At 45.8% G+C, this 20,237-nt stretch overlaps 1 protein-coding gene across 1 annotated transcript in view; it reads left to right on the top strand.

Moving 5' to 3' along the window:
• Positions 1-17,851, top strand: part of ggh (gamma-glutamyl hydrolase (conjugase, folylpolygammaglutamyl hydrolase)) — a 23,850-nt gene extending 5,999 nt beyond the window's left edge. Inside the window, exons 6-10 of the mRNA XM_079846425.1 lie at positions 911-1,049; positions 1,136-1,242; positions 2,141-2,231; positions 17,202-17,336; positions 17,429-17,851. Coding sequence (XP_079702551.1) covers positions 911-1,049; positions 1,136-1,242; positions 2,141-2,231; positions 17,202-17,336; positions 17,429-17,550 — 594 coding nt within the window. The 3' untranslated portion in view covers positions 17,551-17,851. The remainder of the gene's footprint in view (positions 1-910; positions 1,050-1,135; positions 1,243-2,140; positions 2,232-17,201; positions 17,337-17,428) is intronic.
• The last annotated feature ends 2,386 nt before the right edge of the window (positions 17,852-20,237 follow it).

Raw genomic sequence — 20,237 nt, 5'->3', positions numbered from 1 at the left:
ACCGGCCACAGGGTCATGAAGGACCAGTGGAGAACCGGCCTAAGGGTCATGGAGGACCAGTGGAGAACCGGCCACAGGGTCATGAAGGACCAGTGGAGAACCGGCCACAGGGTCATGGAGGACCAGCGGAGAACCGGCCACAGGGTCATGAAGGACCAGTGGAGAACCGGCCACAGGGTCATGAAGGACCAGCGGAGAACCGGCCACAGGGTCATGAAGGACCAGTGGAGAACCGGCCACAGGGTCATGGAGGACCAGTGGAGAACCGGCCACAGGGTCATGGAGGACCAGTGGAGAACCGGCCACAGGGTCATGGAGGACCAGTGGAGAACCGGCCACAGGGTCATGGAGGACCAGTGGAGAACCGGCCACAGGGTCATGGAGGACCAGTGGAGAACCGGCCACAGGGTCATGGAGGACCAGTGGAGAACCGGCCACAGGGTCATGAAGGACCAGTGGAGAACCGGCCACAGGGTCATGGAGGACCAGTGGAGAACCGGCCACAGGGTCATGGAGGACCAGTGGAGAACCGGCCACAGGGTCATGAAGGACCAGTGGAGAACCGGCCACAGGGTCATGAAGGACCAGTGGAGAACCGGCCACAGGGTCATGGAGGACCAGTGGAGAACCGGCCACAGGGTCATGGAGGACCAGTGGAGAACCGGCCACAGGGTCATGAAGGACCAGTGGAGAACCGGCCACAGGGTCATGAAGGACCAGTGGAGAACCAGCCACAGGGTCATGGAGGACCAGTGGAGAACCGGCCACAGGGTCATGGGCGGCCAAGGCTCATTGATGCCCGTGTGGGCCGATCAAACAGACGATGCTCATAATGTTATGCCTGATCGGTGTATGTTGTGGGAATTTAATTTCCATCCCAGTATCTGTGTGTGTGTGTGTGTGTTAACAGGCCAATTCCAAAGGCGATTATTTCCCTATATGGGGAACGTGTTTAGGGTTTGAGATGCTCACACTGCTAACAGGCGGAGAGCTGCTTCTGTCCCGCACCAACACCAGCGGACTCGCCCTCCCACTGGACTTCACCAGCGGTACTGGGATTACATCAGGAGACTCTGTTTTTACATATTCAGATGTTTGATGTGCTTGATTCTCAGTTTTCTCCCGTGTGGTTTAGAAGTCAGAGAGAGTCGCCTGTTCAGAGCCTTTCCTGAGGAGCTTCTGAAATCTCTGGCAACAGAACGGCTGACAGAAAACTCTCATCAGTGGAGCATCACCACTGAGGTACAGCTGCACATTACATCTCGAATACCGCTTAGAAACGGGATATTAAACATATATCTATTGTCAAATAGGATGAGAATTTGGAACTGTTCGAAATTTTTCAATTCAAAGTATTTTTATTTTTGCTGGATCAGGGTTTCTGCAGGTTTCACCAAGTCAAATTTAAGACTTTAAGACCATTGTGAATTAAATTTAAGACCTATTTAAAGGAAATCCAGTCACGAAATTACTTGCAAAGTAAATTAATTTATTCAAATTGAACAAATCGATAAACTTGCACTTCCCCATAGCTCAATCCTCTTTTTTTGTGATTTTTGAGTTGAAAATGACTGAATTTGTGGTGGTGATTTCCAGAAATGTGCATAATTAGGATACCACATTTACTATATTATGTATTATATTAGATGCACAATAGTCACACATGACAATAGAACAAACCAAATGAATAAATCTTGTTTATTTTGGTTTCTTGCCATTATTTAGCGATGAAATTACAAATGATTCATTACAAATTTTTCATTGTATTTAGTAATGGCGGAAATGCGAAGAATAAAGCTGAAGAATAAAATCCATTTGATGTGTCTGTGGTACAATCCGAAAGAGACTCGCGCCAATAACACGAAAGCTGATTGGCTGCAATATAAGTTACATATTGGTCTCATTTGCAGTCGTAATACAGCGAATTATATTTGGACTAGCGAAAGAAAGAACTACAACACCACGGAATTAAAAAACAAAACATTCTAGAGCGTTTCAATGAGCTTTAGAGCTAGCGTTACATGGACATAGGAAAATGAAGACCTGTTTAAAACTATTGAAGACCTAGAACAGAATAATTCCACCAGTTTAAGACTTTTTAAGGCCCTGTAGATGAGAAATTCCGAATGTTCATTTCCAGAACTTTACCCAGAGCGAGCGACTGAAGAACTTCTACAGAGTTCTGAGTACGAACACAGATGGCCAGAAGGAGTTTGTGTCCACAGTGGAAGGTGAGTGGAGGTAATCAGATGATGAGTGGAGGTAATCAGATGATGAGTGGAGGTAATCAGATGGTGAGTGGAGGTAATCAGATGGTGAGTGAGTGGAGGTAATCAGATGATGAGTGGAGGTAATCAGATGATGAGTGGAGGTAATCAGATGGTGAGTGAGTGGAGGTAATCAGATGGTGAGTGAGTGGAGGTAATCAGATGATGAGTGGAGGTAATCAGATGATGAGTGGAGGTAATCAGATGGTGAGTGGAGGTAATCAGATGATGAGTGGAGGTAATCAGATGGTGAGTGGAGGTAATCAGATGATGAGTGGAGGTAATCAGATGGTGAGTGGAGGTAATCAGATGGTGAGTGAGTGGAGGTAATCAGATGGTGAGTGGAGGTAATCAGAAGGTGAGTGGAGGTAATCAGATGATGAGTGGAGGTAATCAGATGGTGAGTGGAGGTAATCAGATGGTGAGTGGAGGTAATCAGATGGTGAGTGGAGGTAATCAGATGGTGAGTGAGTGGAGGTAATCAGATGGTGAGTGGAGGTAATCAGAAGGTGAGTGGAGGTAATCAGATGGTGAGTGGAGGTAATCAGATGATGAGTGGAGGTAATCAGACGGTGAGTGGAGGTAATCAGATGGTGAGTGAGTGGAGGTAATCAGATGGTGAGTGGAGGTAATCAGAAGGTGAGTGGAGGTAATCAGATGGTGAGTGGAGGTAATCAGATGATGAGTGGAGGTAATCAGATGGTGAGTGGAGGTAATCAGATGATGAGTGGAGGTAATCAGATGGTGAGTGGAGGTAATCAGATGGTGAGTGAGTGGAGGTAATCAGATGGTGAGTGGAGGTAATCAGATGGTGAGTGAGTGGAGGTAATCAGATGGTGAGTGGAGGTAATCAGAAGGTGAGTGGAGGTAATCAGATGGTGAGTGGAGGTAATCAGATGGTGAGTGGAGGTAATCAGATGGTGAGTGGAGGTAATCAGATGGTGAGTGGAGGTAATCAGATGGTGAGTGAGTGGAGGTAATCAGATGGTGAGTGGAGGTAATCAGATGGTGAGTGGAGGTAATCAGATGATGAGTGGAGGTAATCAGATGATGAGTGGAGGTAATCAGATGGTGAGTGGAGGTAATCAGATGATGAGTGGAGGTAATCAGATGGTGAGTGGAGGTAATCAGATGGTGAGTGGAGGTAATCAGATGGTGAGTGAGTGGAGGTAATCAGATGGTGAGTGGAGGTAATCAGAAGGTGAGTGGAGGTAATCAGATGGTGAGTGGAGGTAATCAGATGATGAGTGGAGGTAATCAGATGGTGAGTGGAGGTAATCAGATGGTGAGTGAGTGGAGGTAATCAGATGGTGAGTGGAGGTAATCAGAAGGTGAGTGGAGGTAATCAGATGGTGAGTGGAGGTAATCAGATGATGAGTGAGTGGAGGTAATCAGATGGTGAGTGGAGGTAATCAGATGATGAGTGAGTGGAGGTAATCAGATGGTGAGTGAGTGGAGGTAATCAGAAGGTGAGTGGAGGTAATCAGATGGTGAGTGGAGGTAATCAGATGGTGAGTGGAGGTAATCAGATGGTGAGTGGAGGTAATCAGATGGTGAGTGAGTGGAGGTAATCAGATGGTGAGTGAGTGGAGGTAATCAGATGGTGAGTGAGTGGAGGTAATCAGATGCTGAGTGAGTGGAGGTAATCAGATGGTGAGTGAGTGGAGGTAATCAGATGGTGAGTGAGTGGAGGTAATCAGATGGTGAGTGAGTGGAGGTAATCAGATGATGAGTGAGTGGAGGTAATCAGATGATGAGTGAGTGGAGGTAATCAGATGGTGAGTGAGTGGAGGTAATCAGATGGTGAGTGGAGGTAATCAGATGGTGAGTGAGTGGAGGTAATCAGATGATGAGTGGAGGTAATCAGATGATGAGTGGAGGTAATCAGATGGTGAGTGAGTGGAGGTAATCAGATGGTGAGTGGAGGTAATCAGATGGTGAGTGAGTGGAGGTAATCAGATGGTGAGTGAGTGGAGGTAATCAGAAGGTGAGTGGAGGTAATCAGATGGTGAGTGGAGGTAATCAGATGATGAGTGGAGGTAATCAGATGGTGAGTGGAGGTAATCAGATGGTGAGTGGAGGTAATTAGATGGTGAGTGGAGGTAATCAGATGGTGAGTGAGTGGAGGTAATCAGATGGTGAGTGGAGGTAATCAGATGGTGAGTGGAGGTAATCAGATGGTGAGTGGAGGTAATCAGATGGTGAGTGGAGGTAATCAGAAGGTGAGTGGAGGTAATCAGATGGTGAGTGGAGGTAATCAGATGGTGAGTGGAGGTAATCAGATGGTGAGTGGAGGTAATCAGAAGGTGAGTGGAGGTAATCAGATGGTGAGTGGAGGTAATCAGATGGTGAGTGGAGGTAATCAGATGGTGAGTGAGTGGAGGTAATCAGAGGGTGAGTGGAGGTAATCAGATGGTGAGTGAGTGGAGGTAATCAGATGGTGAGTGGAGGTAATCAGATGGTGAGTGGAGGTAATCAGAGGGTGAGTGGAGGTAATCAGATGGTGAGTGAGTGGAGGTAATCAGATGGTGAGTGGAGGTAATCAGATGGTGAGTGAGTGGAGGTAATCAGATGATGAGTGGAGGTAATCAGATGGTGAGTGAGTGGAGGTAATCAGATGGTGAGTGGAGGTAATCAGATGGTGAGTGGAGGTAATCAGAAGGTGAGTGGAGGTAATCAGATGGTGAGTGGAGGTAATCAGATGGTGAGTGGAGGTAATCAGATGGTGAGTAGAGGTAATCAGATGATGAGTGGAGGTAATCAGATGGTGAGTGAGTGGAGGTAATCAGATGGTGAGTGGAGGTAATCAGATGGTGAGTGGAGGTAATCAGATGATGAGTGGAGGTAATCAGAAGGTGAGTGGAGGTAATCAGATGGTGAGTGAGTGGAGGTAATCAGATGATGAGTGGAGGTAATCAGATGATGAGTGGAGGTAATCAGATGATGAGTGGAGGTAATCAGATGGTGAGTGAGTGGAGGTAATCAGATGGTGAGTGGAGGTAATCAGATGGTGAGTGAGTGGAGGTAATCAGATGGTGAGTGAGTGGAGGTAATCAGAAGGTGAGTGGAGGTAATCAGATGGTGAGTGGAGGTAATCAGATGATGAGTGGAGGTAATCAGATGGTGAGTGGAGGTAATCAGATGGTGAGTGAGTGGAGGTAATCAGATGGTGAGTGGAGGTAATCAGATGGTGAGTGAGTGGAGGTAATCAGATGGTGAGTGAGTGGAGGTAATCAGAAGGTGAGTGGAGGTAATCAGATGGTGAGTGGAGGTAATCAGATGATGAGTGGAGGTAATCAGATGGTGAGTGGAGGTAATCAGAAGGTGAGTGGAGGTAATCAGAAGGTGAGTGGAGGTAATCAGATGGTGAGTGGAGGTAATCAGATGGTGAGTGGAGGTAATCAGATGGTGAGTGAGTGGAGGTAATCAGAGGGTGAGAGGAGGTAATCAGATGGTGAGTGAGTGGAGGTAATCAGATGGTGAGTGGAGGTAATCAGATGGTGAGTGAAGGTAATCAGAGGGTGAGTGGAGGTAATCAGATGGTGAGTGAGTGGAGGTAATCAGATGGTGAGTGGAGGTAATCAGATGGTGAGTGGAGGTAATCAGATGATGAGTGGAGGTAATCAGAAGGTGAGTGGAGGTAATCAGATGGTGAGTGAGTGGAGGTAATCAGATGATGAGTGGAGGTAATCAGATGATGAGTGGAGGTAATCAGATGGTGAGTGAGTGGAGGTAATCAGATGGTGAGTGGAGGTAATCAGATGGTGAGTGAGTGGAGGTAATCAGATGGTGAGTGAGTGGAGGTAATCAGAAGGTGAGTGGAGGTAATCAGATGGTGAGTGGAGGTAATCAGATGATGAGTGGAGGTAATCAGATGGTGAGTGGAGGTAATCAGATGGTGAGTGAGTGGAGGTAATCAGAGGGTGAGTGGAGGTAATCAGATGGTGAGTGAGTGGAGGTAATCAGATGGTGAGTGGAGGTAATCAGATGGTGAGTGGAGGTAATCAGAGGGTGAGTGGAGGTAATCAGATGGTGAGTGAGTGGAGGTAATCAGATGGTGAGTGGAGGTAATCAGATGGTGAGTGGAGGTAATCAGATGATGAGTGGAGGTAATCAGAAGGTGAGTGGAGGTAATCAGATGGTGAGTGAGTGGAAGTAATCAGATGATGAGTGGAGGTAATCAGATGATGAGTGGAGGTAATCAGATGGTGAGTGGAGGTAATCAGATGATGAGTGGAGGTAATCAGATGGTGAGTGGAGGTAATCAGATGGTGAGTGAGTGGAGGTAATCAGATGATGAGTGAGTGGAGGTAATCAGATGATGAGTGGAGGTAATCAGATGGTGAGTGAGTGGAGGTAATCAGATGGTGAGTGGATGTAATCAGATGGTGAGTGAGTGGAGGTAATCAGATGGTGAGTGAGTGGAGGTAATCAGAAGGTGAGTGGAGGTAATCAGATGGTGAGTGGAGGTAATCAGATGATGAGTGGAGGTAATCAGATGGTGAGTGGAGGTAATCAGATGGTGAGTGAGTGGAGGTAATCAGATGGTGAGTGGAGGTAATCAGATGGTGAGTGAGTGGAGGTAATCAGATGGTGAGTGAGTGGAGGTAATCAGAAGGTGAGTGGAGGTAATCAGATGGTGAGTGGAGGTAATCAGATGATGAGTGGAGGTAATCAGATGGTGAGTGGAGGTAATCAGAAGGTGAGTGGAGGTAATCAGATGGTGAGTGGAGGTAATCAGATGGTGAGTGGAGGTAATCAGATGGTGAGTGAGTGGAGGTAATCAGAGGGTGAGTGGAGGTAATCAGATGGTGAGTGAGTGGAGGTAATCAGATGGTGAGTGGAGGTAATCAGATGGTGAGTGGAGGTAATCAGAGGGTGAGTGGAGGTAATCAGATGGTGAGTGAGTGGAGGTAATCAGATGGTGAGTGGAGGTAATCAGATGGTGAGTGGAGGTAATCAGATGATGAGTGGAGGTAATCAGAAGGTGAGTGGAGGTAATCAGATGGTGAGTGAGTGGAGGTAATCAGATGATGAGTGGAGGTAATCAGATGATGAGTGGAGGTAATCAGATGGTGAGTGAGTGGAGGTAATCAGATGGTGAGTGGAGGTAATCAGATGGTGAGTGAGTGGAGGTAATCAGATGGTGAGTGAGTGGAGGTAATCAGAAGGTGAGTGGAGGTAATCAGATGGTGAGTGGAGGTAATCAGATGATGAGTGGAGGTAATCAGATGGTGAGTGGAGGTAATCAGATGGTGAGTGGAGGTAATCAGATGGTGAGTGGAGGTAATCAGATGGTGAGTGAGTGGAGGTAATCAGATGGTGAGTGGAGGTAATCAGATGGTGAGTGGAGGTAATCAGATGGTGAGTGGAGGTAATCAGATGGTGAGTGGAGGTAATCAGAAGGTGAGTGGAGGTAATCAGATGGTGAGTGGAGGTAATCAGATGGTGAGTGGAGGTAATCAGATGGTGAGTGAGTGGAGGTAATCAGAGGGTGAGTGGAGGTAATCAGATGGTGAGTGAGTGGAGGTAATCAGATGGTGAGTGGAGGTAATCAGATGGTGAGTGGAGGTAATCAGAGGGTGAGTGGAGGTAATCAGATGGTGAGTGAGTGGAGGTAATCAGATGGTGAGTGGAGGTAATCAGATGGTGAGTGAGTGGAGGTAATCAGATGATGAGTGGAGGTAATCAGATGGTGAGTGAGTGGAGGTAATCAGATGGTGAGTGGAGGTAATCAGATGGTGAGTGAGTGGAGGTAATCAGAGGGTGAGTGGAGGTAATCAGATGGTGAGTGAGTGGAGGTAATCAGATGGTGAGTGGAGGTAATCAGATGGTGAGTGGAGGTAATCAGAGGGTGAGTGGAGGTAATCAGATGGTGAGTGAGTGGAGGTAATCAGATGATGAGTGGAGGTAATCAGAAGGTGAGTGGAGGTAATCAGATGGTGAGTGAGTGGAGGTAATCAGATGATGAGTGGAGGTAATCAGATGATGAGTGGAGGTAATCAGATGGTGAGTGAGTGGAGGTAATCAGATGGTGAGTGAGTGGAGGTAATCAGATGGTGAGTGAGTGGAGGTAATCAGATGGTGAGTGAGTGGAGGTAATCAGAAGGTGAGTGGAGGTAATCAGATGGTGAGTGGAGGTAATCAGATGATGAGTGGAGGTAATCAGATGGTGAGTGGAGGTAATCAGATGGTGAGTGAGTGGAGGTAATCAGATGGTGAGTGGAGGTAATCAGATGGTGAGTGAGTGGAGGTAATCAGATGGTGAGTGAGTGGAGGTAATCAGAAGGTGAGTGGAGGTAATCAGATGGTGAGTGGAGGTAATCAGATGATGAGTGGAGGTAATCAGATGGTGAGTGGAGGTAATCAGAAGGTGAGTGGAGGTAATCAGATGGTGAGTGGAGGTAATCAGATGGTGAGTGGAGGTAATCAGATGGTGAGTGAGTGGAGGTAATCAGAGGGTGAGTGGAGGTAATCAGATGGTGAGTGAGTGGAGGTAATCAGATGGTGAGTGGAGGTAATCAGATGGTGAGTGGAGGTAATCAGAGGGTGAGTGGAGGTAATCAGATGGTGAGTGAGTGGAGGTAATCAGATGGTGAGTGGAGGTAATCAGATGGTGAGTGGAGGTAATCAGATGATGAGTGGAGGTAATCAGAAGGTGAGTGGAGGTAATCAGATGGTGAGTGAGTGGAGGTAATCAGATGATGAGTGGAGGTAATCAGATGATGAGTGGAGGTAATCAGATGGTGAGTGAGTGGAGGTAATCAGATGGTGAGTGGAGGTAATCAGATGGTGAGTGAGTGGAGGTAATCAGATGGTGAGTGAGTGGAGGTAATCAGAAGGTGAGTGGAGGTAATCAGATGGTGAGTGGAGGTAATCAGATGATGAGTGGAGGTAATCAGATGGTGAGTGGAGGTAATCAGATGGTGAGTGGAGGTAATCAGATGGTGAGTGAGTGGAGGTAATCAGATGGTGAGTGAGTGGAGGTAATCAGATGGTGAGTGGAGGTAATCAGATGGTGAGTGGAGGTAATCAGATGGTGAGTGGAGGTAATCAGAAGGTGAGTGGAGGTAATCAGATGGTGAGTGGAGGTAATCAGATGGTGAGTGGAGGTAATCAGATGGTGAGTGAGTGGAGGTAATCAGAGGGTGAGTGGAGGTAATCAGATGGTGAGTGAGTGGAGGTAATCAGATGGTGAGTGGAGGTAATCAGATGGTGAGTGGAGGTAATCAGAGGGTGAGTGGAGGTAATCAGATGGTGAGTGAGTGGAGGTAATCAGATGGTGAGTGGAGGTAATCAGATGGTGAGTGGAGGTAATCAGATGATGAGTGGAGGTAATCAGAAGGTGAGTGGAGGTAATCAGATGGTGAGTGAGTGGAGGTAATCAGATGATGAGTGGAGGTAATCAGATGATGAGTGGAGGTAATCAGATGGTGAGTGAGTGGAGGTAATCAGATGGTGAGTGGAGGTAATCAGATGGTGAGTGAGTGGAGGTAATCAGATGGTGAGTGAGTGGAGGTAATCAGAAGGTGAGTGGAGGTAATCAGATGGTGAGTGGAGGTAATCAGATGATGAGTGGAGGTAATCAGATGGTGAGTGGAGGTAATCAGATGATGAGTGGAGGTAATCAGATGGTGAGTGAGTGGAGGTAATCAGATGGTGAGTGGAGGTAATCAGATGGTGAGTGAGTGGAGGTAATCAGATGATGAGTGGAGGTAATCAGATGGTGAGTGAGTGGAGGTAATCAGATGGTGAGTGAGTGGAGGTAATCAGATGGTGAGTGGAGGTAATCAGATGGTGAGTGAGTGGAGGTAATCAGATGGTGAGTGAGTGGAGGTAATCAGAAGGTGAGTGGAGGTAATCAGATGGTGAGTGGAGGTAATCAGATGATGAGTGGAGGTAATCAGATGGTGAGTGGAGGTAATCAGATGATGAGTGGAGGTAATCAGATGGTGAGTGAGTGGAGGTAATCAGATGGTGAGTGGAGGTAATCAGATGGTGAGTAGAGGTAATCAGATGGTGAGTGAGTGGAGATAATCAGATGGTGAGTGGAGGTAATCAGATGGTGAGTGAGTGGAGGTAATCAGATGGTGAGTGGAGGTAATCAGATGGTGAGTGAGTGGAGGTAATCAGATGGTGAGTGGAGGTAATCAGATGGTGAGTGGAGGTAATCAGATGGTGAGTGAGTGGAGGTAATCAGATGGTGAGTGGAGGTAATCAGATGGTGAGTGAGTGGAGGTAAGTGAGTGGAGGTAATCAGATGGTGAGTGAGTGGAGGTAATCAGATGATGAGTGGAGGTAATCAGATGGTGAGTGAGTGGAGGTAATCAGATGGTGAGTGGAGGTAATCAGATGGTGAGTGGAGGTTCTCAGATGATGAGTGGAGGTAATCAGATGGTGAGTGGAGGTAATCAGATGATGAGTGGAGGTAATCAGATGGTGAGTGAGTGGAGGTAATCAGAGGGTGAGTGGAGGTAATCAGATGGTGAGTGAGTGGAGGTAATCAGATGGTGAGTGAGTGAGTGGAGGTAATCAGATGGTGAGTGAGTGGAGGTAATCAGAAGGTGAGTGGAGGTAATCAGATGGTGAGTGGAGGTAATCAGATGATGAGTGGAGGTAATCAGATGGTGAGTGAGTGGAGGTAATCAGATGGTGAGTGAGTGGAGGTAATCAGATGGTGAGTGAGTGGAGGTAATCAGATGGTGAGTGGAGGTAATCAGATGGTGAGTTAGTGGAGGTAATCAGATGGTGAGTGAGTGGAGGTAATCAGATTCTGAGTGAGTGGAGGTAATCAGATGCTGAGTGAGTGCAGGTAATCAGATGCTGAGTGGAGGTAATCAGATGGTGAGTGGGGGTAATCAGATGGTGAGTGAGTGGAGGTAATCAGATTGTGAGTGGAGGTAATCAGATGGTGAGTGAGTGGAGGTAATCAGATGGTGAGTGGAGGTAATCAGATGGTGAGTGGATGTAATCAGATGGTGAGTGAGTGGAGGTAATCAGATGGTGAGTGGAGGTAATCAGATGGTGAGTGGAGGTAATCAGATGGTGAGTGAGTGGAGGTAATCAGATGGTGAGTGAGTGGAGGTAATCAGATGGTGAGTGAGTGGAGGTAATCAGATGGTGAGTGAGTGGAGGTAATCAGATGGTGAGTGGAGGTAATCAGATGATGAGTGGAGGTAATCAGATGGTGAGTGGAGGTGATCAGATGGTGAGTGGAGGTAATCAGATGGTGAGTGGAGGTAATCAGATGATGAGTGGAGGTAATCAGATGGTGAGTGGAATGGTGAGTGGAGGTAATCAGCTGGTGAGTGAGTGGAGGTAATCAGTTGCTGAGTGAGTGGAGGTAATCAGATGCTGAGTGAGTGGAGGTAATCAGATGGTGAGTGGAGGTAATCAGATGATGAGTGGAGGTAATCAGATGGTGAGTGAGTGGAGGTAATCAGATGGTGAGTGAGTGGAGGTAATCAGATGGTGAGTGGAGGTAATCAGATGGTGAGTGGAGGTTCTCAGATGATGAGTGGAGGTAATCAGATGGTGAGTGGAGGTAATCAGATGATGAGTGGAGGTAATCAGATGGTGAGTGAGTGGAGGTAATCAGAGGGTGAGTGGAGGTAATCAGATGGTGAGTGAGTGGAGGTAATCAGATGGTGAGTGAGTGAGTGGAGGTAATCAGATGGTGAGTGAGTGGAGGTAATCAGAAGGTGAGTGGAGGTAATCAGATGGTGAGTGGAGGTAATCAGATGATGAGTGGAGGTAATCAGATGGTGAGTGAGTGGAGGTAATCAGATGGTGAGTGAGTGGAGGTAATCAGATGGTGAGTGAGTGGAGGTAATCAGATGGTGAGTGGAGGTAATCAGATGGTGAGTTAGTGGAGGTAATCAGATGGTGAGTGAGTGGAGGTAATCAGATTCTGAGTGAGTGGAGGTAATCAGATGCTGAGTGAGTGCAGGTAATCAGATGCTGAGTGGAGGTAATCAGATGGTGAGTGGGGGTAATCAGATGGTGAGTGAGTGGAGGTAATCAGATTGTGAGTGGAGGTAATCAGATGGTGAGTGAGTGGAGGTAATCAGATGGTGAGTGGAGGTAATCAGATGGTGAGTGGATGTAATCAGATGGTGAGTGAGTGGAGGTAATCAGATGGTGAGTGGAGGTAATCAGATGGTGAGTGAGTGGAGGTAATCAGATGGTGAGTGAGTGGAGGTAATCAGATGGTGAGTGAGTGGAGGTAATCAGATGGTGAGTGAGTGGAGGTAATCAGATGGTGAGTGAGTGGAGGTAATCAGATGGTGAGTGGAGGTAATCAGATGATGAGTGGAGGTAATCAGATGGTGAGTGGAGGTGATCAGATGGTGAGTGGAGGTAATCAGATGGTGAGTGGAGGTAATCAGATGATGAGTGGAGGTAATCAGATGGTGAGTGGAATGGTGAGTGGAGGTAATCAGCTGGTGAGTGAGTGGAGGTAATCAGTTGCTGAGTGAGTGGAGGTAATCAGATGCTGAGTGAGTGGAGGTAATCAGATGCTGAGTGAGTGGAGGTAATCAGATGGTGAGTGGAGGTAATCAGATGGTGAGTGAGTGGAGGTAATCAGATGGTGAGTGAGTGGAGGTAATCAGATGGTGAGTGAGTGGAGGTAATCAGATGGTGAGTGGAGGTAATCAGATGGTGAGTGGAGGTAATCAGATGGTGAGTGGAGGTAATCAGATGGTGAGTGAGTGGAGGTAATCAGATGGTGAGTGAGTGGAGGTAATCAGATGGTGAGTGGAGGTAATCAGATGATGAGTGGAGGTAATCAGATGGTGAGTGGAGGTAATCAGATGGTGAGTGAGTGGAGGTAATCAGATGGTGAGTGAGTGGAGGTAATCAGATGGTGAGTGGAGGTAATCAGATGGTGAGTGAGTGGAGGTAATCAGATGGTGAGTGAGTGGAGGTAATCAGATGGTGAGTGGAGGTAATCAGATGGTGAGTGGAGGGTGAGTGGAGGTAATCAGATGGTGAGTGGAGGTAATAAGATGGTGAGTGAGTGGAGGTAATCAGATGGTGAGTGAGTGGAGGTAATCAGATGGTGAGTGGAGGTAATCAGATGGTGAGTGAGTGGAGGTAATCAGATGGTGAGTGGAGGTAATCAGATGGTGAGTGGAGGTAATCAGATGGTGAGTGAGTGGAGGTAATCAGATGGTGAGTGAGTGGAGGTAATCAGATGGTGAGTGAGTGGAGGTAATCAGATGGTGAGTGAGTGGAGGTAATCAGAGGGTGAGTGGAGGTAATCAGATGGTGAGTGGAGGTAATCAGATGGTGAGTGAGTGGAGGTAATCAGATGGTGAGTGGAGGTAATCAGATGGTGAGTGAGTGGAGGTAATCAGATGGTGAGTGGAGGTAATCAGATGGTGAGTGGAGGTAATCAGATGGTGAGTGGAGGTAATCAGATGGTGAGTGGAGGTAATCAGAAGGTGAGTGGAGGTAATCAGATGGTGAGTGGAGGTAATCAGATGGTGAGTGGAGGTAATCAGATGGTGAGTGGAGGTAATCAGATGGTGAGTGGAGGTAATCAGATGATGAGTGGAGGTAATCAGATGGTGAGTGAGTGGAGGTAATCAGATGGTGAGTGAGTGGAGGTAATCAGATGGTGAGTGAGTGGAGGTAATCAGATGGTGAGTGGAGGTAATCAGATGGTGAGTGGAGGTAATCAGATGGTGAGTGAGTGGAGGTAATCAGATGGTGAGTGGAGGTAATCAGATGGTGAGTGGAGGTAATCAGATGGTGAGTGAGTGGAGGTAAACAGATGGTGAGTGAGTGGAGGTAATCAGATGGTGAGTGAGTGGAGGTAATCAGATGGTGAGTGGAGGTAATCAGATGGTGAGTGGAGGTAATCAGATGGTGAGTGGAGGTAATCAGATGGTGAGTGAGTGGAGGTAATCAGATGGTGAGTGGAGGTAATCAGATGGTGAGTGGAGGTAATCAGAAGGTGAGTGGAGGTAATCAGATGGTGAGTGGAGGTAATCAGATGGTGAGTGGAGGTAATCAGATGGTGAGTGGAGGTAATCAGATGATGAGTGGAGGTAATCAGATGGTGAGTGAGTGGAGGTAATCAGATGGTGAGTGAGTGGAGGTAATCAGATGGTGAGTGAGTGGAGGTAATCAGATGGTGAGTGAGTGGAGGTAATCAGATGGTGAGTGGAGGTAATCAGATGGTGAGTGGAGGTAATCAGATGGTGAGTGGAGGTAATCAGATGGTGAGTGGAGGTAATCAGATGATGAGTGGAGGTAATCAGATGGTGAGTGAGTGGAGGTAATCAGATGGTGAGTGAGTGGAGGTAATCAGATGGTGAGTGAGTGGAGGTAATCAGATGGTGAGTGGAGGTAATCAGATGGTGAGTGAGTGGAGGTAATCAGATGGTGAGTGGAGGTAATCAGAAGGTGAGTGGAGGTAATCAGATGGTGAGTGGAGGTAATCAGAAGGTGAGTGGAGGTAATCAGATGGTGAGTGGAGGTCATCAGAAGGTGAGTGGAGGTAATCAGAAGGTGAGTGGAGGTAATCAGATGGTGAGTGAGTGGAGGTAATCAGATGGTGAGTGAGTGGAGGTAATCAGATGGTGAGTTGAGGTAATCAGATGGTGAGTGGAGGTAATCAGATGGTGAGTGAGTGGAGGTAATCAGATGGTGAGTGGAGGTAATCAGATGGTGAGTGGAGGTAATCAGAAGGGGAGTGGAGGTAATCAGATGGTGAGTGGAGGTAATCAGATGGTGAGTGAGTGGAGGTAATCAGATGGTGAGTGAGTGGAGGTAATCAGATGGTGAGTGAGTGGAGGTAATCAGATGGTGTGTAGAGGTAATCAGATGGTGAGTGAGTGGAGGTAATCAGATGGTGAGTGGAGGTAATCAGATGGTGAGTGAGTGGAGGTAATCAGATGGTGAGTGAGTGGAGGTAATCAGATGGTGAGTGGAGGTAATCAGAAGGGGAGTGGAGGTAATCAGATGGTGAGTGAGTGGAGGTAATCAGATGGTGAGTGAGTGGAGGTAATCAGATGGTGAGTGGAGGTAATCAGATGGTGAGTGGAGGTAATCAGATGGTGAGTGGAGGTAATCAGAAGGTGAGTGGAGGTAATCAGATGGTGAGTGGAGGTAATCAGAAGGTGAGTGGAGGTAATCAGATGGTGAGTGAGTGGAGGTAATCAGATGATGAGTGGAGGTAATCAGATGGTGAGTGAGTGGAGGTAATCAGATGGTGAGTGAGTGGAGGTAATCAGATGGTGAGTGGAGGTAATCAGATGGTGAGTGAGTGGAGGTAATCAGATGGTGAGTGGAGGTAATCAGATGGTGAGTGAGTGGAGGTAATCAGATGATGAGTGGAGGTAATCAGATGGTGAGTGAGTGGAGGTAATCAGATGGTGAGTGAGTGGAGGTAATCAGATGGTGAGTGGAGGTAATCAGATGGTGAGTGGAGGTAATCAGAAGGTGAGTGGAGGTAATCAGATGGTGAGTGGAGGTAATCAGAAGGTGAGTGGAGGTAAACAGATGGTGAGTGAGTGGAGGTAATCAGATGATGAGTGGAGGTAATCAGATGGTGAGTGAGTGGAGGTAATCAGATGGTGAGTGAGTGGAGGTAATCAGATGGTGAGTGGAGGTAATCAGATGGTGAGTGAGTGGAGGTAATCAGATGGTGAGTGGAGGTAATCAGATGGTGAGTGAGTGGAGGTAATCAGATGGTGAGTGAGTGGAGGTAATCAGATGGTGAGTGGAGGTAATCAGATGGTGAGTGAGTGGAGGTAATCAGATGGTGAGTGGAGGTAATCAGATGATGAGTGGAGGTAATCAGATGGTGAGTGAGTGGAGGTAATCAGATGGTGAGTGAGTGGAGGTAATCAGATGGTGAGTGAGTGGAGGTAATCAGATGGTGAGTGGAGGTAATCAGATGGTGAGTGAGTGGAGGTAATCAGATGGTGAGTGAGTGGAGGTAATCAAATGGTGAGTGGAGGTAATCAGATGGTGAGTGAGTGGAGGTAATCAGATGGTGAGTGGAGGTAATCAGATGGTGAGTGAGTGGAGGTAATCAGATGGTGTGTGGAGGTAATCAGATGGTGAGTGAGTGGAGGTAATCAGATGGTGAGTGGAGGTAATCAGATGATGAGTGGAGGTAATCAGATGGTGAGTGAGTGGAGGTAATCAGATGGTGAGTGGAGGTAATCAGATGGTGAGTGAGTGGAGGTAATCAGATGGTGAGTGAGTGGAGGTAATCAGATGGTGAGTGAGTGGAGGTAATCAGATGGTGAGTGGAGGTAATCAGATGGTGAGTGAGTGGAGGTAATCAGATGGTGAGTGGAGGTAATCAGATGATGAGTGGAGGTAATCAGATGGTGAGTGAGTGGAGGTAATCAGATGGTGAGTGGAGGTAATCAGATGGTGAGTGAGTGGAGGTAATCAGATGGTGAGTGAGTGGAGGTAATCAGATGGTGAGTGAGTGGAGGTAATCAGATGGTGAGTGAGTGGAGGTAATCAGATGGTGAGTGAGTGGAGGTAATCAGATGGTGAGTGAGTGGAGGTAATCAGATGGTGAGTGGAGGTAATCAGATGGTGAGTGAGTGGAGGTAATCAGATGGTGAGTGGAGGTAATCAGATGGTGAGTGAGTGGAGGTAATCAGATGGTGAGTGGAGGTAATCAGATGGTGAGTGAGTGGAGGTAATCAGATGGTGAGTGGAGGTAATCAGATGGTGAGTGGAGGTAATCAGAAGGTGAGTGGAGGTAATCAGATGGTGAGTGGAGGTAATCAGAAGGTGAGTGGAGGTAAACAGATGGTGAGTGAGTGGAGGTAATCAGATGATGAGTGGAGGTAATCAGATGGTGAGTGAGTGGAGGTAATCAGATGGTGAGTGAGTGGAGGTAATCAGATGGTGTTGGTGTCTCTGTGGCGTCCTCATCTACGTCTGCTCCACCCACAGCGTACCACTTCCCCATCTACGCCACTCAATGGCACCCGGAGAAAAATGCGTTTGAGTGGACACGGCCCTACATACCCCACACGCCGGACGCCATTTTGACCACCTTCTACACCGCCCACTTCTTCGTGACTGAAGGTGGAGCAGCACTGACTGTGATTGGCTGATCGTTGTATACATTTACATCAGATTCCTTTAATGGTCAAACGCTCTTCTGTCCTCTGTTCCAGCCAGGAGAAGTTCTCACAGCTTTGCCAGTGTGGAGGAAGAGGAGAAAGCCTTGATCTACAACTACAGCCCTGAGTTCACTGGAACACACAGCGCCTTTCAGCAGACATACTTCTTCGATTGAGGAAATGTGTGTATTAGAGTTTTATGATTATTATTATGGGCCTATTGTTGTTCTTCTGTGTGGGGTGTGTCAATATCAACAGAACATGAGCAAATGATGAAGTCTGGCACAGTTGTAGAGATGGTAATGATAGTGATTGGACCAATTTTGAAGTCTCAACTCTATAGCGCCACCACTAGTTCAAAAATATAATATAACTTTTAATGCCTTTAATCTAGATTTTTTTTTTTTAATAGTTCACCTTGCATTAAAGGAGTCGTTCACTTTAAAATAAAAATGACCCCATGATTTACTCACCCTACTTGTATATGACATTCTTCTTTCAGACGAGCACAATCAGAGATATATTAATAAATGTCCTGCTCTTTCAAGCTTTATAATGGCAGAGAATGGAGTCCATTGAGTTTAAAGCTCATAAAAGTGCATCTGTCCATCATAAAAGTGCATCTATCCATCATAAAAGTGCATCTGTCCATCATAAAAGTGCATCTGTCCATCATAAAAGTGCATCTATCATCATAAAAGTGCATCTGTCCATCATAAAAGTGCATCTGTCCATCATAAAAGTGCATCTATCATCATAAAAGTGCATCTATCATCATAAAAGTGCATCTGTCCATCATAAAAGTGCATCTATCCATCATAAAAGTGCATCTGTCCATCATAAAAGTGCATCTGTCCATCATAAAAGTGCATCTATCCATCATAAAAGTGCATCTGTCCATCATAAAAGTGCATCTGTCCATCATAAAAGTGCATCTATCCATCATAAAAGTGCATCTATCCATCATAAAAAGTGCATCTGTCCATCATAAAAGTGCATCTGTCCATCATAAAAGTGCATCTATCCATCATAAAAGTGCATCTGTCCATCATAAAAGTGCATCTGTCCATCATAAAAGTGCATCTGTCCATCATAAAAGTGCATCTGTCCATCATAAAAGTGCATCTGTCCATCATAAAAGTGCATCTATCCATCATAAAAGAGCATCTGTCCATCATAAAAGTGCATCTGTCCATCATAAAAGTGCATCTATCCATCATAAAAGAGCATCTGTCCATCATAAAAGTGCATCTGTCCATCATAAAAGTGCATCTATCCATCATAAAAGAGCATCTGTCCATCATAAAAGTGCATCTGTCCATCATAAAAGTGCATCTGTCCATCATAAAAGTGCATCTATCCATCATAAAAGTGCATCTATCCATCATAAAAGTGCATCTGTCCATCATAAAAGTGCATCTATCCATCATAAAAGTGCATCTGTCCATCATAAAAGTGCATCTATCCATCATAAAAGTGCATCTGTCCATCATAAAAGTGCATCTATCCATCATAAAAGTGCATCTCTCCATCATAAAAGTGCATCTATCCATCATAAAAGTGCATCTGTCCATCATAAAAGTGCATCTGTCCATCATAAAAGTGCATCTATCCATCATAAAAGTGCATCTGTCCATCATAAAAGTGCATCTATCCATCATAAAAGTGCATCTGTCCATCATAAAAGTGCATCTGTCCATCATAAAAGTGCATCTATCCATCATAAAAGTGCATCTATCCATCATAAAAGTGCATCTGTCCATCATAAAAGTGCATCTGTCCATCATAAAAGTGCATCTATCCATCATAAAAGTGCATCTATCCATCATAAAAGTGCATCTGTCCATCATAAAAGTGCATCTATCCATCATAAAAGTGCATCTATCCATCATAAAAGTGCATCTGTCCATCATAAAAGTGCATCTATCCATCATAAAAGTGCATCTGTCCATCATAAAAGTGCATCTGTCCATCATAAAAGTGCATCTGTCCATCATAAAAGTGCATCTATCAATCATAAATATAAAAGTGCATCTATCCATCATAAAAGTGCATCTGTCCATCATAAAAGTGCATCTGTCCATCATAAAAGTGCATCTGTCCATCATAAAAGTGCATCTGTCCATCATAAAAGTGCATCTGTCCATCATAAAAGTGCATCTGTCCATCATAAAAGTGCATCTGTCCATCATAAAAGTGCATCTGTCCATCATAAAAGTGCATCTGTCCATCATAAAAGTGCATCTGTCCATCATAAAAGTGCATCTATCCATCATAAAAGTGCATCTGTCCATCATAAAAGTGCATCTATCCATCATAAAAGTGCATCTATCCATCATAAAAGTGCATCTGTCCATCATAAAAGTGCATCTGTCCATCATAAAAGTGCATCTATCCATCATAAAAGTGCATCTATCCATCATAAAAGTGCATCTGTCCATCATAAAAGTGCATCTGTCCATCATAAAAGTGCATCTATCCATCATAAAAGTGCATCTATCCATCATAAAAGTGCATCTGTCCATCATAAAAGTGCATCTATCCATCATAAAAGTGCATCTATCCATCATAAAAGTGCATCTATCCATCATAAAAGTGCATCTATCCATCATAAAAGTGCATCTGTCCATCATAAAAGTGCATCTATCCATCATAAAAGTGCATCTGTCCATCATAAAAGTGCATCTGTCCATCATAAAAGTGCATCTGTCCATCATAAAAGTGCATCTGTCCATCATAAAAGTGCATCTATCCATCATAAAAGTGCATCTGTCCATCATAAAAGTGCATCTATCCATCATAAAAGTGCATCTGTCCATCATAAAAGTGCATCTATCCATCATAAAAGTGCATCTGTCCATCA

Source organism: Gobio gobio (genome assembly GCF_949357685.1).
Source record: "Gobio gobio genome assembly, contig: scaffold_150, whole genome shotgun sequence".
Classification (NCBI taxonomy): domain Eukaryota; kingdom Metazoa; phylum Chordata; class Actinopteri; order Cypriniformes; family Gobionidae; genus Gobio; species Gobio gobio.
The sequence above is the reverse complement of the archived record's forward strand: the minus strand, read 5'-3'. Positions and strand labels throughout refer to the sequence as shown.